At 36.0% G+C, this 19,235-nt stretch overlaps 1 protein-coding gene across 23 annotated transcripts in view; it reads right to left on the bottom strand.

Annotated features, from left to right (window-relative positions):
* The window catches only part of LOC117325625 (centrosome and spindle pole-associated protein 1-like), a 76,448-nt gene that overhangs the window by 38,421 nt on the left and 18,792 nt on the right, over nt 1-19,235 (bottom strand). For 5 of the 23 annotated variants that reach the window (XM_033881986.1, XM_033881997.1, XM_033881998.1 and 2 more), the window contains 11 exons: nt 17,435-17,488; nt 16,828-16,896; nt 13,392-13,501; nt 12,902-12,977; nt 12,661-12,707; nt 9,916-10,018; nt 7,825-7,854; nt 6,721-6,789; nt 3,318-3,396; nt 2,735-2,746; nt 2,040-2,057 (listed from right to left, as the gene is read on the bottom strand). In XM_033881986.1, the coding sequence (XP_033737877.1) occupies nt 2,040-2,057; nt 2,735-2,746; nt 3,318-3,396; nt 6,721-6,789; nt 7,825-7,854; nt 9,916-10,018; nt 12,661-12,707; nt 12,902-12,977; nt 13,392-13,501; nt 16,828-16,896; nt 17,435-17,488 (667 nt within the window). Of the gene's footprint in view, nt 1-2,039; nt 2,058-2,734; nt 2,747-3,317; nt 3,397-6,720; nt 6,790-7,824; nt 7,855-9,915; nt 10,019-11,082; nt 11,144-12,660; nt 12,708-12,901; nt 12,978-13,391; nt 13,502-14,059; nt 14,167-16,827; nt 16,897-17,434; nt 17,489-19,235 lie in introns of those variants that run through there. The other 18 variants (XM_033881978.1, XM_033881999.1, XM_033881980.1 and 15 more) reach the window with 18 other exon arrangements.

The raw sequence follows: 19,235 nt of genomic DNA, 5'->3' as shown, positions 1-19,235 counted from the left end.
GTCCGAGACCTAAACACTGATATACAGTTCTATCTTGAGTAAGTAGGTATTGGTTAACCTCTAGAAATGTGCAATCAACACGGTCCAGGTGTCCGATTATTCTTGTTTTAAATACTGTGTAACTGGTTGTTTCCGACAGGTTATTTTGGTGTCTTTTATAAGTAAGTACACATCGCCAACCAAAATATTACAAATCAGTTAGTTAACTCTTGTATGGCTTCATGTACATACAACTTTATTTATATGAAGTCATTGAACAGCACCTAGAATTGAACATTTACAAAAGTTCCTATACAACAGTTTATTTCGGATAGTACTACACAGATTTTAACTTTTTGTTGGTGTCCAAACTGTAAAATTAAAGTAGATAGTTTTGGTAGCAAATCACGAAAAACAAACCCACAAAAATAACCAGTTATACAGTGATTAAGAAAAACAACTAGTTGTGAATGATAAAATATTCTGAAAATTTGAATTAGTCTTACAGATTTTAATACATTTGTTTCTTAATGAAACAATTAGTCTTGTAATGTGAAAAAGATACTCAAGAAATGAAGCTTGATCAAACATTGCAAAGACAATAGGCATATAACATGTGACAAAGTGCGACAATATCTAAGATGGCAGAATCATCTTAGTCTGTGATGACCACAAACAGTAATGATATAATGGTATGAATCTGAGCTAGAATACCCTGGTAACTCAGTCTCTACACAGAGGCAGCTGTTTTCTATGCCATATCAAAGGCTTTACTGACCCTACATCAACACTGTCCTGTTAACATGGAAACCACTTACTCATCCTTAGGGTGCAAAAAGTTCATTACTTATATTTCATTCTCATTCACTAATACCGCTTATATATCAGGATATTTATTACAGAGATGGATGTGTTATGTAGTAAAGTGTTTATAAACTTAAAGCGACATTTTTTGAGATGATCTGTCGAAAGGAAACCTTAAAAGGATGACACTCAATGGTTGGCCTTCATCTGACAATGAAGACCATCTACACACAGTATTGTCCTTTATCATCTGACAGGGAAGACCATCTACACACAGTATCGTCCTTTACCATCTGACAGGGAAGACCATCTACACACAGTATCGTCCTTTACCATCTGACAATGAAGACCATCTACACACAGTATCGTCCTTTACCATCTGACAGGGAAGACCATCTACACACAGTATAGTCCTTTACCATCTGACAGGGAAGACCATCTACACACAGTATCGTCCTTTACCATCTGACAATGAAGACCATCTACACACAGTATCGTCCTTTACCATCTGACAATGAAGACCATCTACACACAGTATCGTCCTTTACCATCTGACAGGGAAGACCATCTACACACAGTATCGTCCTTTACCATCTGACAGGGAAGACCATCTACACACAGTATCGTCCTTTACCATCTGACAATGAAGACCATCTACACACAGTATCTTCCTTTACCATCTGACAGGGAAGACCATCTACACACAGTATCGTCCTTTACCATCTGACAGGGAAGACCATCTACACACAGTATCGTTCTTTACCATCTGACAGGGAAGACCATCTACACACAGTATCGTCCTTTATCATCTGACAGGGAAGACCATCTACACACAGTATCGTTCTTTACCATCTGACAGGGAAGACCATCTACACACAGTATCGTCCTTTACCATCTGACAGGGAAGACCATCTACACACAGTATCGTTCTTTACCATCTGACAGGGAAGACCATCTACACACAGTATCGTCCTTTATCATCTGACAGGGAAGACCATCTACACACAGTATCGTCCTTTACCATCTGATACTTTCTCATTACAGGGTAATATGGCACACAACACAAACTGAGGATTGGTGAACATGCTGGAATACATCCTTATTGGGTAAAAGGTGCATGGGTATTTAAACAAAATACAGGGCTCAGTCTGTATATAAAACTTTGTAGTGCAGAGGTCTCTAAATAGCTAAATCTCATTATTCCTCCACCCAAGGGGAAATGACTAATATATGATGTGGAATTTTAATGTTCTCACCTCTACTTCGAGTGCCTGCTTGTGTTAAATGTTAATTAAAACATTAGCTATTCAATTTAAATTTGTTTATGGTTTAGAATGTATACAGTAAGTTGAATTCACATTGAAAAAATTAAATATCATTTCTATTAAAGTATTTTCTATCATTATCCTCTTTATTTTCTCTCCTGAAGAAGATTTTACAAACAGATCAATGCAACTATAGTGATTACAGTAATAATGATAAATGGAAGATGAAAACATAAGGTCATGGCTATATCTTAAATAAAGTTGATAAAGGAATACATTTTGATAATTACTTATTAGTTAGTAGCCATTCTCATGCGAGTTTTAATAGGATTAAGGCACCAGGTATGGAGATACTTAAAAGTAGGTCCATGTAAACATCTTCACTTATAAATACGTATTTGTTTACACTTCCAATATGGGGGAGATTTTTACAGGAGTATAACACATACTTGTTTTACTGTTACATAACATCCAAACACATGTATTACATGTCAATATACCGTAGAGACATCAATATATAATCATATCTGTATATTATAGTGTTAGATGTATGGAATCCTGATCATTTACTTCTTTATTACATCATGTCAACAATGACTGACAAATAATATACCATTACATATCTACAGGTGCTATATGGGTAAATATTACAAACACATGGGTGAGGGTTAGCTGTGATCACGTACCTTCACTTTTGCCTGTGAATGGTGGAAACAATGCAAATCTCACTCAATAACATTGCCTAATAAAGCCTCAAAAGGAGGCTGGACCACACTATGTGCATTCTGTCTGTGGCCTTGACCTTAGGTCCTGATGACCTTTAACTTTCTAATTAACACACAATTTATATATAGATCAAAGGGACAGTTAGCCAATCAATGGGCTAGATGAAAAGTTTTATAAAACTGTTACAATATATTGAGGATGTAATGAATTATACAGCCATATACCCAATATAAGTAATAACATTTACCTGGTATATAAAACATAAGCTGCTAAGTCCAAAATGGTTATGAATGAAAGACTCAAAGTAAGCTTTATATAATCAGCTGTCCACCAACTTAAATATATATTCCAATTCCAAATTAGGATATAAACACATTAATGATCGGCTTTACCACTTCATACACACACATTTCTACCTCTCCCTAGTGAAGTAAGAACTCGTTAGTCAGACACGTAATTAACACAGAAACACAGGACAATTATCTCATAGATAAGGGTATCATTTTGTGTATGTATATGGAAAAGTTCAGGTCTAATACGTACCTAGAGGTAGTGTGGCAAAGAAATCCCCAGGTGGTCTTGACATGTCCTTTTGACGAGGGTTTGGTCGTTCTTCTGGTTCCTACAGTCAACAACATACACCAAAACTACGAATTAACACACGATTAACACTTCCTTCCGTATACTAGTTGTTCAACAACTCACAGGCTAAACAAGGCTATCAGACTCCAATATAATCAATATTTTGCGAACTGCCTAATATGGAATAAGTTTATATTTGTTGTTGGCTTGTATTAAATCCATGAGGTACACATAAGGAAATCTGAGATAAAACAGAGTTTGGTTATTTCACTGACACAATATTTCTGCATATCAAGGTATATTGACACAATATTTGTAAATATCCAGGTATATTGACACAATATTTCCGTATATCCAGGTAGATTAACACAATCAGCACAATCTCCAGGTATATAATCCACACATTAATACTAAGGTTGACTGTCTCAAGATTGTCACTCAGCCAATATCACCACACACACACAGGGGATCAGATCCCGTTATGGCTAGTTACCTGTTAGGTGTACCTGTAGTTCGTTAAAGGTATTCTCCTTACATGTACCTAATACAAGGTATTACAAATACACGGCTAGTTCTTAAAAAACACAAATTACTACACGCTTTTCATTAAAGCATGCAAATAATAAGCGTTAATTAGACATAAAAGTTCAACTATTCATGTGTGACCACCGACTTATAACTGTCAACAAACATCTCTAAGCAGGACGAGAGCCTCTAAGGAATTCTGAACATCAGAAATAATCAATTCAAATGTAATACTCTCACAAGAAGAAATGGTATACACATCCTACACACACAAACAGGCTGGCAAACTATTAAATCATGCACGCTATGTACAATCACAATATATCGGGGATAGTTTTCAATGGTGCAGATCTACTTGAGGTGTATAGTGAATGTCGGTTCGATTTGGTGTGCTTGTAGTCTAGGATCAGTAGGTAAACTTTTATAGGGTGAGTATAGAATCTTATGGAAGGGTGCAGTTCTAAGGGAAAGGTTTATACATATCACATAGTCTGACACAGGTTGACTTGGGGATGAACAATCTGTCTTTTAATGTCTTCTCAACGTTTACTGTACATAGCAACAGGGAAAACAGAGAAAACAGCTGTCAGAAGTAGGTGAATAAAGGGACCAAACACTTATACATTGTATGCATAGTCTTATACATAATCCTGGGTGTATATATAGTACCACAAGGTAAAATATATATAGTGATTAACATGGAGGTGAATAGGGACAATATCTAAATCTAACTAACCGTGACTGTCACCGTTGGTCAACACCATAGCACAATGTGTTACAGGAAAGTGGACAGAATTTCTATGAGCAAATAAATCTCAGGACTAACAGTGTCAAGGAAAGATAGGTACTGGTATTTATAATTGTGAGCAAATAACATTTCATTCTACATGTGAAACATCTTGAAATGTTTTTTTGTTTTAATTAGTACCTTAATTTATAATTTAGAAACATCCAACATTGACAAAACTAAGAGACATAGGAAAACATTCATTATGAAATACTTTGATAAGGAAATCAAATCAATGTTTCTTTTTTGTTTGTCTAAATTTTCAAAGACAAGTTGGAATACTTTTGACAAAGAAATGTTATTATGTAATGCTATATAATTAACATACTAGGTCATCAAAAATTATATTACTGCTTCAACTTTCAGAATTTCTTTCAAATTATTATCTATATTAATTTTTTTATTTCAAATAGCCAATCCATTATAGATTCGGTATTGGTATGTTACCTGTCATTGTTAGTCTCATTGTTGTACAGTATAGTGTCAGCTAATTATAACCTATTATTGTAATTCTAGGTCACGAACTGTAGTTCATCATGAAAAACACTTCACAGGTAAACTGGGACATAGTTCCTGGAATATCTAATATTAAGTCTACAGAAAAAATATAAACCTTTTTAACTTTCTTTTCAAGAAAATTTCTGAAATAAAGATTTGCTATGTGACTGTACATAAAAAAGAGGTTGACATTTTGCACATTTACTTCCCTTTCAGCCAACATGCAGTTTTACTTAAGTAAATAAAGTATTAAAATGCCTTAAATGTCTAACCTTTGTGTGACCTGAATGACTGCTCCCGAGTCATTTATAATTAATATGAATGTCTAGAATATTTAAACATGGTAGATATCATTTGTTCACCTCTATCTCGTATCCACATACAGCTGGTTATATTTTAATTCATAAAATCATTTTTATGTCAGCATGATAATTAAAGGTTGATTTCTAAACATACTTAAACTTTATCTGGACAGGTACAATTTAATAATTTTTGCCATGCAGCTTTTTAGAAACTCTATAAAAGTCTGAGAACTTACTAAATAATGACTAATATCTATATAACAAGAGGCCCATGAGGCCTTTATTGCTCAACTAGATATTTCAGTAGTTATGATAAAGAACTCTAAGTTACATTACAAATACTATCCCATTCTAGGATCTGGTGCTCAGTACCAAGAATAGCAGTCAACACATTCTTTTAACTGACATTAAACCTTTCTAATTCCAAAGAAGCTAAAAGCAAATTAAGTTGAAAAGCATTCAACATTAATAATCTTGATAATATGACTCCCTTTATTGGGCCTCTTGAGGAGAATAGACTTTTAAGTACAGTGTAAATCAATATTCAGTTCATATTGCACAAGGATTCTGCAGACCAAATTTGTATCCAAATACCTTTATCCATATAGCACAAGGAAGATTTTCCCACTTTTTGGCCCGACCTCTCCACATCCAAAGGAGACAGACAACTTGACCCAATGTTTATAAAAACAAATTATTCCCTTTCACCTAAGGATGCTTCAGACCGAATTTAGACAAAATTTCTACAGAAGAAGGATTTTAAAGGATTTGTTGCCTTTACCGCATTTGGCCCCATTCCTTAGGGGCAAGACCCACTATTTACACAAAATTGGTTTCCCTTCATCCACAGTTTATATAATATTGGTTCCTTTGCCCAAGGATGCTTCAGACTAAAAGTTTAAAATCTACCGAGTTTGACTTCATTTGTAGCAGCAAATTTTTAGGGAAAATTGACGATAATGGATGATGGACTTTGCGCCATGCCATTTACTGTATATAAGCTCACCTTCCCTCCAGGCCAGGTGAGCTTAAGATACGGTATTTCGGCAATACAGACTTTAAGCTAATTACACAATAATATTGCTTTAATAGTGGACAAGAAGCATGAGCTTACAACCATACAGCAGTTTTATCCCGGTAGTACAGTATATGAGGAAGGGTTGTCAGATACACTGTATGATACATGCCATTATCTATAGAACAGAGGAACTGAAGCCAGCACTATGTCTACAACATGCTGTAGGACCAATACCTGTCTATCTCTGTGACGGTACCTAAAGTTTTCTTCAAGTTCCGAGTCAGACTTTGAGTCCAAATAGCCCTAGAAGCAGTGAAACCTGTTTTTAAATTTCCATTTTCGATCTAGCCTTTTCACAGTATCAACATAACCTCATGGACATTGAATTGTATTCAGACTTGCTGTGTTCTCATATTCACAAGAAATGTTCTCATGGCATTGACCTTTGTTGCTTCACAATCTTTATGTTAAAGAAAAGCCTTATTCAAAAGTTCCTTATACCAAGAAAACAATTCTGAAAATAACAGACGTTATTATCAATTGTATACAGTATGTGTCTTTGTCTAAAAATCTGAAAAATACAATAAGAACTTGCAAACATTTTTTTTTTACATAATTGTTAACAACTTCAAACAAAATCAAACATAAAGAATTTAAAGAAATATGTTAAAATGTGATGAATTTTTCACTCACAGAAAACAAGTGAATGTCATAATTTTGTTAAGCACACACTGTTAATATCAAGATCTACTTTTTATTTGATAAAAAATATCCAAAATCATTTTGTCATTTGACCACTAAACATTACCAAACTGACAAGCTTCATGTTTTCTCTAAAACTGTACACTATTTAGTAATCTGATGAAAATCAATTCATGGGAAAAGGCCTATTCTGGCTAGCCAATCCCAGTAGTTATGTAAAAAAGTCAAATTCTTGTCTTGAGGCATCATAACAACTTACACATTTGATTTGTATAAATGTTATAATTACCTCAAATATCATCCAATAATTCTATCTTTGTCTCATTCATAATTTATGCTGATATTATGCAAAATTAAATTTTATGTTCACGAAGTCCTTACTTCCATTCCCACAAAACATTTGACAGATTTCCAAGATATTTTGAATAGAGGGTCATATCACTGCAAGGTAGCATCATAAAATATATTGTTAAACGAAAATTCAGCTCTGACAATCCTTCAATTTAGTGATTTCATTTAAAACGTCTTTCCCAGATGATCAAATTTACATCACTGTACTTTAAGAAGCAAACAATTCCAGAGAAAACATGTGCAAAACAAGTCCAAATTTGGAATGAAAATGACAGAGATACCTACCTTACGCTGTGGCCCGCTTATCTTTTTGACCTTTAGTCAGTACAAAAAGGACACATGCCATCTTAAGTTAGCATTAATTTATCATGTTTAGGTAAAAAACAAATATTAATTTACTTTTTTAATATATTTAAAATATTTAAAATTTCATTTATCACATGAACAGAGTGATTAGTTTTTAATAAAAATATTATAATTTAATATTCATTTTCTGTTTTAATTTGTTATCAAGTTTAGCTCTAAATCATTATAATATTACTACAGGTTTTATGATAATTTTAGGGAAAAAAAGTATTCTTAAAAAATGATCATCAAAACTTACAACAATTAAATTTGTAGTTATGTTTCTTTAAGAAATAGGTTTGACACATACATACAAATCTACATTATAGTAAAAAAACAAAAATGATAAAGACAAAGTTCCAAAACTATGGATACTGATTCTAGTTCAACCTATATGGCAAACCTTCTGTCAAAAACTCAGCATGAAGCTTAGAGCTCTGTATTAACGCCTAGTGTTAATTTAGCAGTATGCAGAGTTTGAGAGTGTACTTTAGGAATGATACAGTATATTTTATTTGCATCTTCTGGAAAAAAACATACCTGGCATTTACACACTGAAGATTCCGATATATCAAAGGTATGCTTATCATTAAAAGATTTTTACTGAACTTTTTGATTTTTGTTTTATAGAAAGGCACTTAAAAAGTAATGTCTAAGTTTCACAAAGGTGAAGATTCAATTTTTTTCAAAGTTTTGCACAAACTGAAATTGAAATGTTAACTATCACTAGGCAGATAATTCAAGATATTGTGTATTTGACTAACCACCAATTGGAACCAACAGGATGTTTACAGTATTATTGTAACACAACCAGGACATCATAACAACTCCCTAATTTTACCAAGTCTTTAATCCTTCACTATTTAAGTACTGATATATAGTTCCCGGGACAGGTAGATAGGACTTAGAAGACTATACATTATTTCTAACAATATGATACCACATGTCATTGAGATAATATACCATGTAATAAGCTGTCCAGGTGATATGATTACCCAAGATATGTTTGTTTACAAACAAGCCAGTTGACCTATGCTTCATTGTTTATAACTTATTACGGGTATTCAGAGGGTAAAGATGACCATAACAACTACTCAACCTTATGGCCATTGGATCTCCCACCTCCCATGTATTATTACGGGTATGCATTAACAAAATCCTAATATCAAAATTCTACAGTGACGAGGACAAGATATGCATTTACAGTATACACAACCAAACATACTATAACAGGAAGGCCAGTATAGCATGCCTCCACCAGGGATCCAACCCCAACCCTCAGCTTGCCGGACCGAACTAAATGGAAAATCCCCCTAGTGTGAAACTATTTACAACCAAAATCTGCCACAATACAAATGTACCGAAATATTGTTTACCATTTGGACCACACCAATGATCATTGCCTTTGTACAAATCTTAACTAGTGAATCTACTGAGGTTAATGGAATGTAGTGTGTATATTTAAATGCGACATTTTATACTCTTATATAAAATAAAAAAATTGTGGCATACACTTTTAGATCAGGGACTTTTTATCATGGGATAATTATGATATTAAACATATACCTTGGTAATCAAATGATAAAAATACAAGACTTTAGGTTAAATTATACGCCGCAGTAAAACAGCACAAATAGATGATACATAAGCATGCAGGGTAAGGGTTAATCTTAATAAAAGACTAGAGACAGAAATAGCAGGAAAAAGCAGTCAAATAATAATTGTATGATCATCATTAGAACAAAGGTTAAAAACAGTTAAAAATTGATAGAAAAAAGGAAATGACAACAAGAGTATGGACCATTGTACTTTGTATGTCAATAATTATTATAGATATTTTTTTTTTTTTTTTTTTATTTATTTACTGATTTAAAAAAAAAAAAAAATTATTTTCATTTAAATCCCTTAATAATAATGACTATAAAAACTTTAAATATGACTGCCCAAAACCAGATATATAGGATTCTAACTATAACAATACCATCATGCATATTCATAAGCATGGTCAGTTTCAAAATCAGAAAGCATTACCAATTTGGAATATTGCTGTTCTTTGGCTTCATCTGTCCTTAACCAATTATCATCGTTGAGGACGCCTCGTTCCTTTGAGCGATCATTTTGGAATCTCACTCTCCTGATTACGTGAAATACAACATCATGACTTCTCAGTGAAAGACACATTCAATGTAAAATAGATCTACAATTGATCTACCAAGTCTTCATCAGGGAAATCGGTGGTTATTCGTTCAATTAATTGTTTCAATTTTTCATTCAGGAAAACATCATTGAAAATTCAATCAAACTTCAATTTCAAATCAGTATAAAAAATTCATTTAGTGCTGGTTTTATTGGACTTGATCCAAACATAATATATATGGTGAAATTTAGATATATTGAAATAAGGCAAACAATGTTATGAAAATCCGTTCAATAAAAATTTGAAGAAATCAAAATAATGTCAAGAAAATATACCAAAAGATTTCACAGAATAAGACCGAGGTAAATCAATAAATACTAATATATAACTATCTACGTGTAAATGGTACAGCCTTTAGTACATCACGTTCTCAACTGATAAACATATGTCAGACAGCCGTGTCAGACAGCCAGTCAGACCACCGTACCTGGTGATGGCTAAGTGTTGGTAATGTGACTTACAAAAGGTTGTACCTGTACAACATCAAACACAACAAAAACACGTCCAATGTCACCGAAAATAACTTTCACTCTTGTTCAGTAAAGATTGATCATATTGATAACATAGCCATTCCTTTTTAAATTTTGAATGAATTTAGTACCATTTTGAATGAAATGCTACATATTTATAAGATTTTTCATATACAGCCAAATGTGAAAGTTTTAACAAAGTATCTCGTGACGTGACTTTGGTCCTGTTTCTTGAAATGTTTTTTACTCCAGATACACTGAAAACTAATCACATAAATACATAATATCAGCCATAATCAATCTAACAAACCACAGACACCATCCCAATGAGATCAAATCATTTGTTTCACAATAAAATGAGATCATTACAATTCCCTGTCTGTTAAGTAAGTGAAATATCACCATTCTCTTGTAGATGTACCATAGTTTGTTAGGTTGATAACGACAAAAGCTAAAACACAGAGGATGGAGTGTGTGGAGGAGAAGCAATAGATATGAAATAGTTTAGGTGACATGGATGTTTCCTCATACCAAATCATGATAATCCTGTTTGACTGCAGACAATTTCTCAGATTTGTCATTCCTCCTACTCCTGAATAGAGAACTTTATATTTAAATTTGATGAAGGTGTAGGTATCAAATCCTGGTCCAACAGAGTGATCCGAGATCAAATCAAAGGGAAATCATACACAGATCATACACAGATCAAATGGAAGGGGGATTATCCAGGTCAAACACAGTGATCGCAGATCAAATGAAAGATAGATTATCCAGGCAAACACAGTGATCACAGACAGTGATCATGGATCAAATGAAAGGGAGATTATCCAGGTCAAACACAGTGATCTCAGACAGTGATCAGGGAACAAATGAAAGGGAAATTATCAAGGTAGAACAGTGATCACATATCAAATCAAGGGAGATTATCCATGCCAAACACAGTGATCACAGATCAAATGAAAGGGAAATTATCCAGGCCAAACACAGTGATCACATATCAAATCAAGAGAGATTATCCAGGCCAAACACAGTGATCACAGATCAAATGAAAGGGAAATTATCCAGGCCAAACACAGTGATCACATATCAAATCAAGGGAGATTATCCAGGCCAAACACAGTGATCACATATCAAATCAAGGGAGATTATCCAGGCCAAACACAGTGATCACATATCAAATGAAAGAGAGATTATCCAGGCCAAACATGGTGATCACAGATCAAATGAAAGAGAGATTATCCAGGCAAACACAGTGATCACATATCAAATCAAGATAGATTATCCAGGCCAAACGAAGTAATCACATATCAAATGAAAGGGAGATTATCCAGGCCAAACACAGTGATCACATATCAAATCAAGATAGATTATCCAGGCCAAACGAAGTGATCACATATCAAATGAAAGGGAGATTATCCAGGCCAAACACAGTGATCTCGGATCAAATGAAATGGAGATTATCCAGGCCAAACAAAGTGATCTCGGATCAAATGAAAGGGAGATTATCCAGGCCAAACACAGTGATCACATATCAAATCAAGGGAGATTATCCATACCAAACACAGTGATCACAGATCAAATCAAGGGAGATTATCCAGGCCAAACACAGTGATCACAGATCAAATCAAGGGAGATTATCCAGGCCAAACACAGTGATCAGAGATCAAATGATAATGTAGATTTTAATGGTCTTAAACAGTAAATGAGATATATAGTGTTTTAATGCCCAGAATCATCTAGCCGAGATTGAGATAACATTAATCAAAGCATGCACATCTCTTCTGATAGTGGACTATGTTACTTATCCACCTGATATCTAGTACATATCTCTGGTATACATGTTATACATAACAGATTCACTCGGACACTTATTCTATTATTGTCAACACCTTTTTAAATACTTTCATATTTGTGTTAATTGAAATAATTTACAGGATAGATATTTTACAATAAAACACACTTAAGTGTTATTTCCTAGAATAAGTAATACTTAAACATTACCATCACTTCAAATATAATGTGAACATATGATTGATTTATAACAGATGTTCATCCAAACAGAGAAATTGAATTAAAAAGTTAATGAATATATCATTAAATATTACCTACCTTTGCTCATACTCCCGATCTAGATCCCTCATCTTCACATCATCAACCTGTGTTCAATATACATGTATTTCAACATTACATTATTTTTTTAAGCATTTGCAAGAAAATCAGGATGAGAATACAGACACATTATAAAATATGTTTCCTACAAAGCATTCTGCACATGAACATCTCAACACTCTGTTGGAAATGAACACTTGAACCTTTTTTGTATTACGGTATGAGGAGAGAGGATACTTACCCCGACTCTGTTAATGGCCCCCTCACTACCGTAGGGTCTCAGGCCTCTGTTGTCCCCATAAGGGTCCTCTTGTCTCCTTAAGAAAACAGGAACAATTTATCTCAAAATCTAATGTATAAAACAATGAAATCAGAACCTTGGCCTGATTATATACCTCCAGTAGTCAGTAAATTTTATGTGGATGACTACAAGTGAGGTTAGATGTTAAAATTTGTATATTACATACAATTGTAATCTAACCAGCATACTTATGCGGTCTATTGGGTATGTAGTTACCGTATTTATCAGACAATAAACCTATGTCAAGTTATAAGCCCTCCAATGTTGACTATCAGTAAAATTATCAACAAACATATTTCCATTGCCCTGTAATAAGCAATCCTTTCGGTCAAGAGGTCCTGTGTCGGCCTCTCAACTTAATTATTTAAGGACAAGGACATACTGATAGTATATAAATATCTAAGTATAAGTAAAGCACTGATGTACCTACCTATATTGTCGTTCCTCTCGTCGTTTCTTTTCCAGGATTTCATCATAGGTAGGGGTCTGCCATCCCCGCCTTGTCTCCGGGGGTGCATCCCGGGGGGTGCCTCGCCCCCTCTGTAACACATATGCCATCTCTTTACCTGAGCTACTACACTAGGTATACACTACACAGCATCTAAAGCTACACAAGCACCGATACATCCTCAGCTATACAATGTACACTACATCTTATACTTGGTCTGTAGAATCAGACCCCTCTGTCTCCCAGAAGCACCCTGTCACAATGTCAGTAGTATATGTAGCAGTAGGGTTCCTTTGACATCAGTTGTCAAGTTATAGAACACTTATTTACAAACCTTAACTAACCACAAGAATTCTTGGAAAGAAAAAAATCCAAATTGATGGAATGGCTAATTAACGACCGTCACATCATAAAAACACACTCCAAACACCATTAATGGACACACTCCTTACTAGTAACGGACACATTCCATGCTATAACGGACCTGAAAGGAGCATGTTCCATACTAGAAATGGATATACTCCATATATCCCGGGTACTAGTAATGGATATATTCCAGAACCGCTGACAATCTATCCGCAGTTGTACATCCCAGAGTTGAAGACAAATCTACTTTTCTACATCTAGGACTAGCAGATTTTAAGACAAACCTCTAATATCCTGTACAGGTAGTACATAACACCACCATATTTAGAAATGGCTGACGTTTATCTGGGGCGATATTGACACATCACGACTAAACCCTAAAACCAATATCTGTATACTGGAAGTCACAACAACATTAAACGCATTCAGGTCAACACAGGAGATTTAAATATAATTTCATTTATTTATAACCCAGCACTTAATGAATGGTATCAGCGTTGTTCAGAATACTGTAATGTGTGACACACGTATTTATCTCCAGTTTTTTCTGACTAGTACCTGGTAAACTCTTTTTACTACATAATTGGTGACTTCCAACATGTACTTATACGCCGGGTGATTTACTTATCATAAAAACACTAAACCTTTAACAAGATATTATGTAAACATTATCACCATAAACCCAACATTCACAGTTTTGAGACCATAATTTGGAGTCTGAACTGAAATTAATACCTTGAACACTAAACTAGAGTATATGTATAAAACCCAAACACACCGACCATCATATGGGTTTTCAGTCTTTGTCACCCATATAACTAGTCATGACTCAGCTGGATAAAGGACCTAATGACATTAAATTCCTATAATGCTATTTTTATAAACTGGCAGTATAACAAGGTTTCCTATACTGCCTGAGCCCAAACACATACAGAAAATAGGTATTATGACTGTAACAATGCTCACTTAGCCTAGAACTTTGTTTTATTCTGTTGTTAACTTAGAACTAATGCTTAAGTCAATGTACAAATATTAGAGCTTTCCATTGTCTTGTTAATAGACTTAAGTATAACCTATAATAAATATATAAATGTATACATGTCAAGTTAACAGACAGTACAAATATATACTTCTCTACCTTCACTTTAAAATCTAAATATTTTTACTCAACAATTAATTATGCTTCAAGTCAATTTGCAGCTCAAATATGATATTTCTATAAATTCTGAACATGTTTTAGAAACCATAATTGTATATGTAGAAGTATAACATGAGGAACCATGCATACAACACTGCACTTTGCCATATAATCACACAAAAAAACAACTAATAAAAAGCAAAATAAAATTAGGTATGTGTAAAACATCTATCTACTAAAATTTTGTTAAATCAGTGCCACATCTATAAAATAGAGACAAAGTGAAAATAGAACAATTACGTATCAGCACATGTATAGCTAATACGACAACTGTAATAAAACGTTACAGTTTATCTTCAATTTTCCACACAGTTTTTATATCATTTAGCACTGTTACAATCTCAGACACATTACCAGACAGTATGATCTATGTCAAAGATGTACGAAAAATGAAATTCAATATTTTCATTGCTTTAAAAAAAAGTTTTGTTTATTCTAATGTTCAAACATGAATAAATTTTAAGAGGAAGAAGGATGACAAAAATCAGAATTGTGAGGATTAAAAAAAGAATAAGACTTTTGTGCTGTTAGTACTACATACCGGTAATATACTTTGAAAGAAAGACAATTTATCCAGTGTCCCGAGTGACGGGACCAGTGTCCCGAGTAGTGACGGGACCAGTGTCCCGAGTGACGGGACCAGTGTCCCGAGTAGTGACAGGACCAGTGTCCCGAGTAGTGACAGGGACCAGTGTCCCGAGTAGTGACGGGACCAGTGTCCCGAGTAGTGACAGGACCAGTGTCCCGAGTGACAGGACCAGTGTCCCGAGTAGTGACATGACCAGTGTCCCGAGTGACGGGACCAGTGTCCCGAGTAGTGACAGGACCAGTGTCCCGAGTAGTGACAGGACCAGTGTCCCGAGTGACGGGACCAGTGTCCCGAGTAGTGACAGGACCAGTGTCCCGAGTAGTGACGGGACCAGTGTCCCGAGTAGTGACGGGACCAGTGTCCCGAGTAGTGACAGGACCAGTGTCCCGAGTGACAGGACCAGTGTCCCGAGTAGTGACATGACCAGTGTCCCGAGTGACGGGACCAGTGTCCCGAGTAGTGACAGGACCAGTGTCCCGAGTAGTGACAGGACCAGTGTCCCGAGTAGTGACAGGACCAGTGTCCCGAGTAGTGACGGGACCAGTGTCCCGAGTAGTGACGGGACCAGTGTCCTGAGTAGTGACAGGACCAGTGTCCCGAGTAGTGACAGGACCAGTGTCTCGAGTGACAGGACCAGTGTCCCAAGTAGTGACAGGACCAGTGTCCCGAGTAGTGATCTCGAGTAGTGACAGGACCAGTGTCTCGAGTAGTGACAGGACCAGTGTCCCGAGTAGTGACAGGACCAGTGTCCCGAGTAGTGACGGGACCAGTGTCCCGAGTGACAGGAAGTAGTTAGTTTCTTACTTCCTGTTACATTTGTGTTAGTTATATTTGATACGGAAGTTATCCTCAATCCATAAAAAGTTTAATAAGACATACAAACCAATCATTAAGTTACCGCATATTTAAAGAAACAAATATAAAATCTGCTTGCTAACTACCATTCTGACAAAACAGGAAATTCTCTAAAAACTGGTTAGATATACATGTTAGGGATCTTGCATGCCTTAAAACTGATAACTATTATATATATTTCATATAAAAAACAAACTTCAGAAATGAATTGAGTAAAACTCATAACTATTATATATATTTCATATAAAAAAATAAACTTCAGAAATAAATCGACCAATGCTAAGTGCTGACTAAAAAGTAACTACAGTGGATGCGGGTATATAATATGTAGGTGGCGCTGTAATAATAACGGTTAGTAGGGTGAGCGTAGTAGAATCACGCAGCAGCAATCAGCACTACACACTACTTACACCTCTGCCTTTCTGCTTTTTCAACATTTCATTGTATTCCCTATTTCTCTCCTCCTCTTTACGTCTTCTCTGTTATACCACGGAAGGAGCAACAAGTTATATTTTCATGTAAATCACAAATATCTCAAAAAAAAATAAGTATTTCCATTGCCAATGTTAATCTCCCATATTTACTTTTTACGTTTACTTAAAGATAAAGAGTCTTACAACATTTTTTGTCCAATTTTTGTATAAAATTAAAATGAACTCTGAATTGTAAAGAAATGCCATCCTCTCACCTTATATATATATGTTTTATCTCCTGGTTATCAATATTAGGTTTTCAAATCATGCCATGTATTTCACACAATATACCTCTCTAACATGCCTGCTGTTCAAGTTACTGTAAGTAGGATATTTTTGGGGTGTGGAAATTTTCACTGATTTTGAATTCACTTATCAGGTCAAACTATTACCACTGTAAAATATTCATAATTCTGCAACATTGGCTTAAATAAAACCCACATATCTTGAATAATTTTAAAAACATGTGTGATAATTTCCACACACAAAAGTTCCATTTTTGCAATAACAAAAGTTGAGAGAAAGGCAATGGTCTAGTTTGTACCTGAGCAGAGTTGGTCTGTAGACCGGGCAGTGAGGCCTCAAATTTCTCCTGTTGCTGTAAGGTGGAAATCACAACATATATACAAACATGCATTTCTTCTTTATAATAGTGGTGACATCTGCGTACCTCCCCGACTCAGTGTTATAATAGTGGTGATATCCGCATACCTCCCCGACTCAGTGTTATAATAGTGGTGATACCCGCGTACCTCCCCGACTCAGTGTTATAATAGTGGTGATATCCGCGTACCTCCCCGACTCAGTGTTATAATAGTGGTGATACCTGCGTACCTCCCTAACTCAGTGTTATAATAATGGTGATATCCGCATACCTCCCCGACTCAGTGTCATAATAGTAGTGATATCCGCGTACCTCCCCGACTCAGGTATATAATAGTGGTGATACCCGCGTACCTCCCCGACTCAGGTATATAATAGTGGTGATACCCGCGTACCTCCCCGACTCAAGTATATAATAGTGGTGATATCCGTGTACCTCCCCCACTCAGTGATATAATAGTGGTGATACCCGCGTACCTCCCCGACTCAGTGTTATAATAGTGGTGATATCCGCGTACCTCCCCGACTCAGTGTTATAATAGTGGTGATATCCGCGTACCTCCCCGACTCAGTGTTATATAATAGTGGTGATATTCGCGTACCTCCCCGACTCAGTGATATAATAGTGGTGATACTCGCGTACCTCCCCGACTCAGTGTTATAATAGTGGTGATATCCGCGTACCTCCCCGACTCAGTGTTATAATAATGGTGATATCCGCATACCTCCCCGACTCAGTGTTATAATAGTGGTGATACCCGCATACCTCCCCGACTCAGTGTTATAATAGTGGTGATATCCGCGTACCTCCCCCACTCAGTGATATAATAGTGGTGATATCCGCATACCTCCCCGACTCAGTGTTATAATAATGGTGATATCCGCATACCTCCCCGACTCAGTGTTATAATAATGGTGATACCCGCGTACCTCCCCGACTCAGTGTTATAATAGTGGTGATATCCGCGTACCTCCCCGACTCAGTGTTATAATAGTGGTGATATCCGCGTACCTCCCCGACTCAGTGTTATAATAGTGGTGATATCCGCGTACCTCCCCGACTCAGTGTTATAATAGTGGTGATATCCGCGTACCTCCCCTACTCAGTGTTATAATAGTGGTGATATCCGCGTACCTCCCTGACTCAGTGTTATAATAGTGGTGTACCCGCGTACCTCCCCGACTCAGTGTTATAATAGTGGTGATACCTGCGTACCTCCCTGACTCAGTGTTATAATAGTGGTGATACCCGCGTACCTCCCCGACTCGGTGTTATAATAGTGGTGATATCCGCGTACCTCCCCGACTCAGTGATATAATAGTGGTGATACTCGCGTACCTCCCCCACTCAGTGTTATAATAGTGGTGATATCCGCGTACCTCCCCGACTCAGTGTTATAATAGTGGTGATATCCGCGTACCTCCCCGACTCAGTGTTATAATAGTGGTGATATCCGCGTACCTCCCCGACTCGGTGTTATAATAGTGGTGATATCTGCGTACCTCCCCCACTCAGTGTTATATAATAGTGGTGATACCCGCGTACCTCCCCGACTCAGTGTTATATAATAGTGGTGATACCCGCGTACCTCCCCGACTCAGTGTTATATAATAGTGGTGATACCCGCGTACCTCCCCGACTCAGTGTTATATAATAGTGGTGATAGCCGCGTACCTCCCCGACTCAGTGTTATAATAGTGGTGATATCCGCGTACCTCCCCGACTCAGTGTTATAATAGTG

The sequence above is a fragment of the Pecten maximus genome, chromosome 4 (genome assembly GCF_902652985.1).
Source record: "Pecten maximus chromosome 4, xPecMax1.1, whole genome shotgun sequence".
NCBI classification, from domain to species: domain Eukaryota; kingdom Metazoa; phylum Mollusca; class Bivalvia; order Pectinida; family Pectinidae; genus Pecten; species Pecten maximus.
This window is presented reverse-complemented; position numbering and strand designations above follow the sequence as displayed.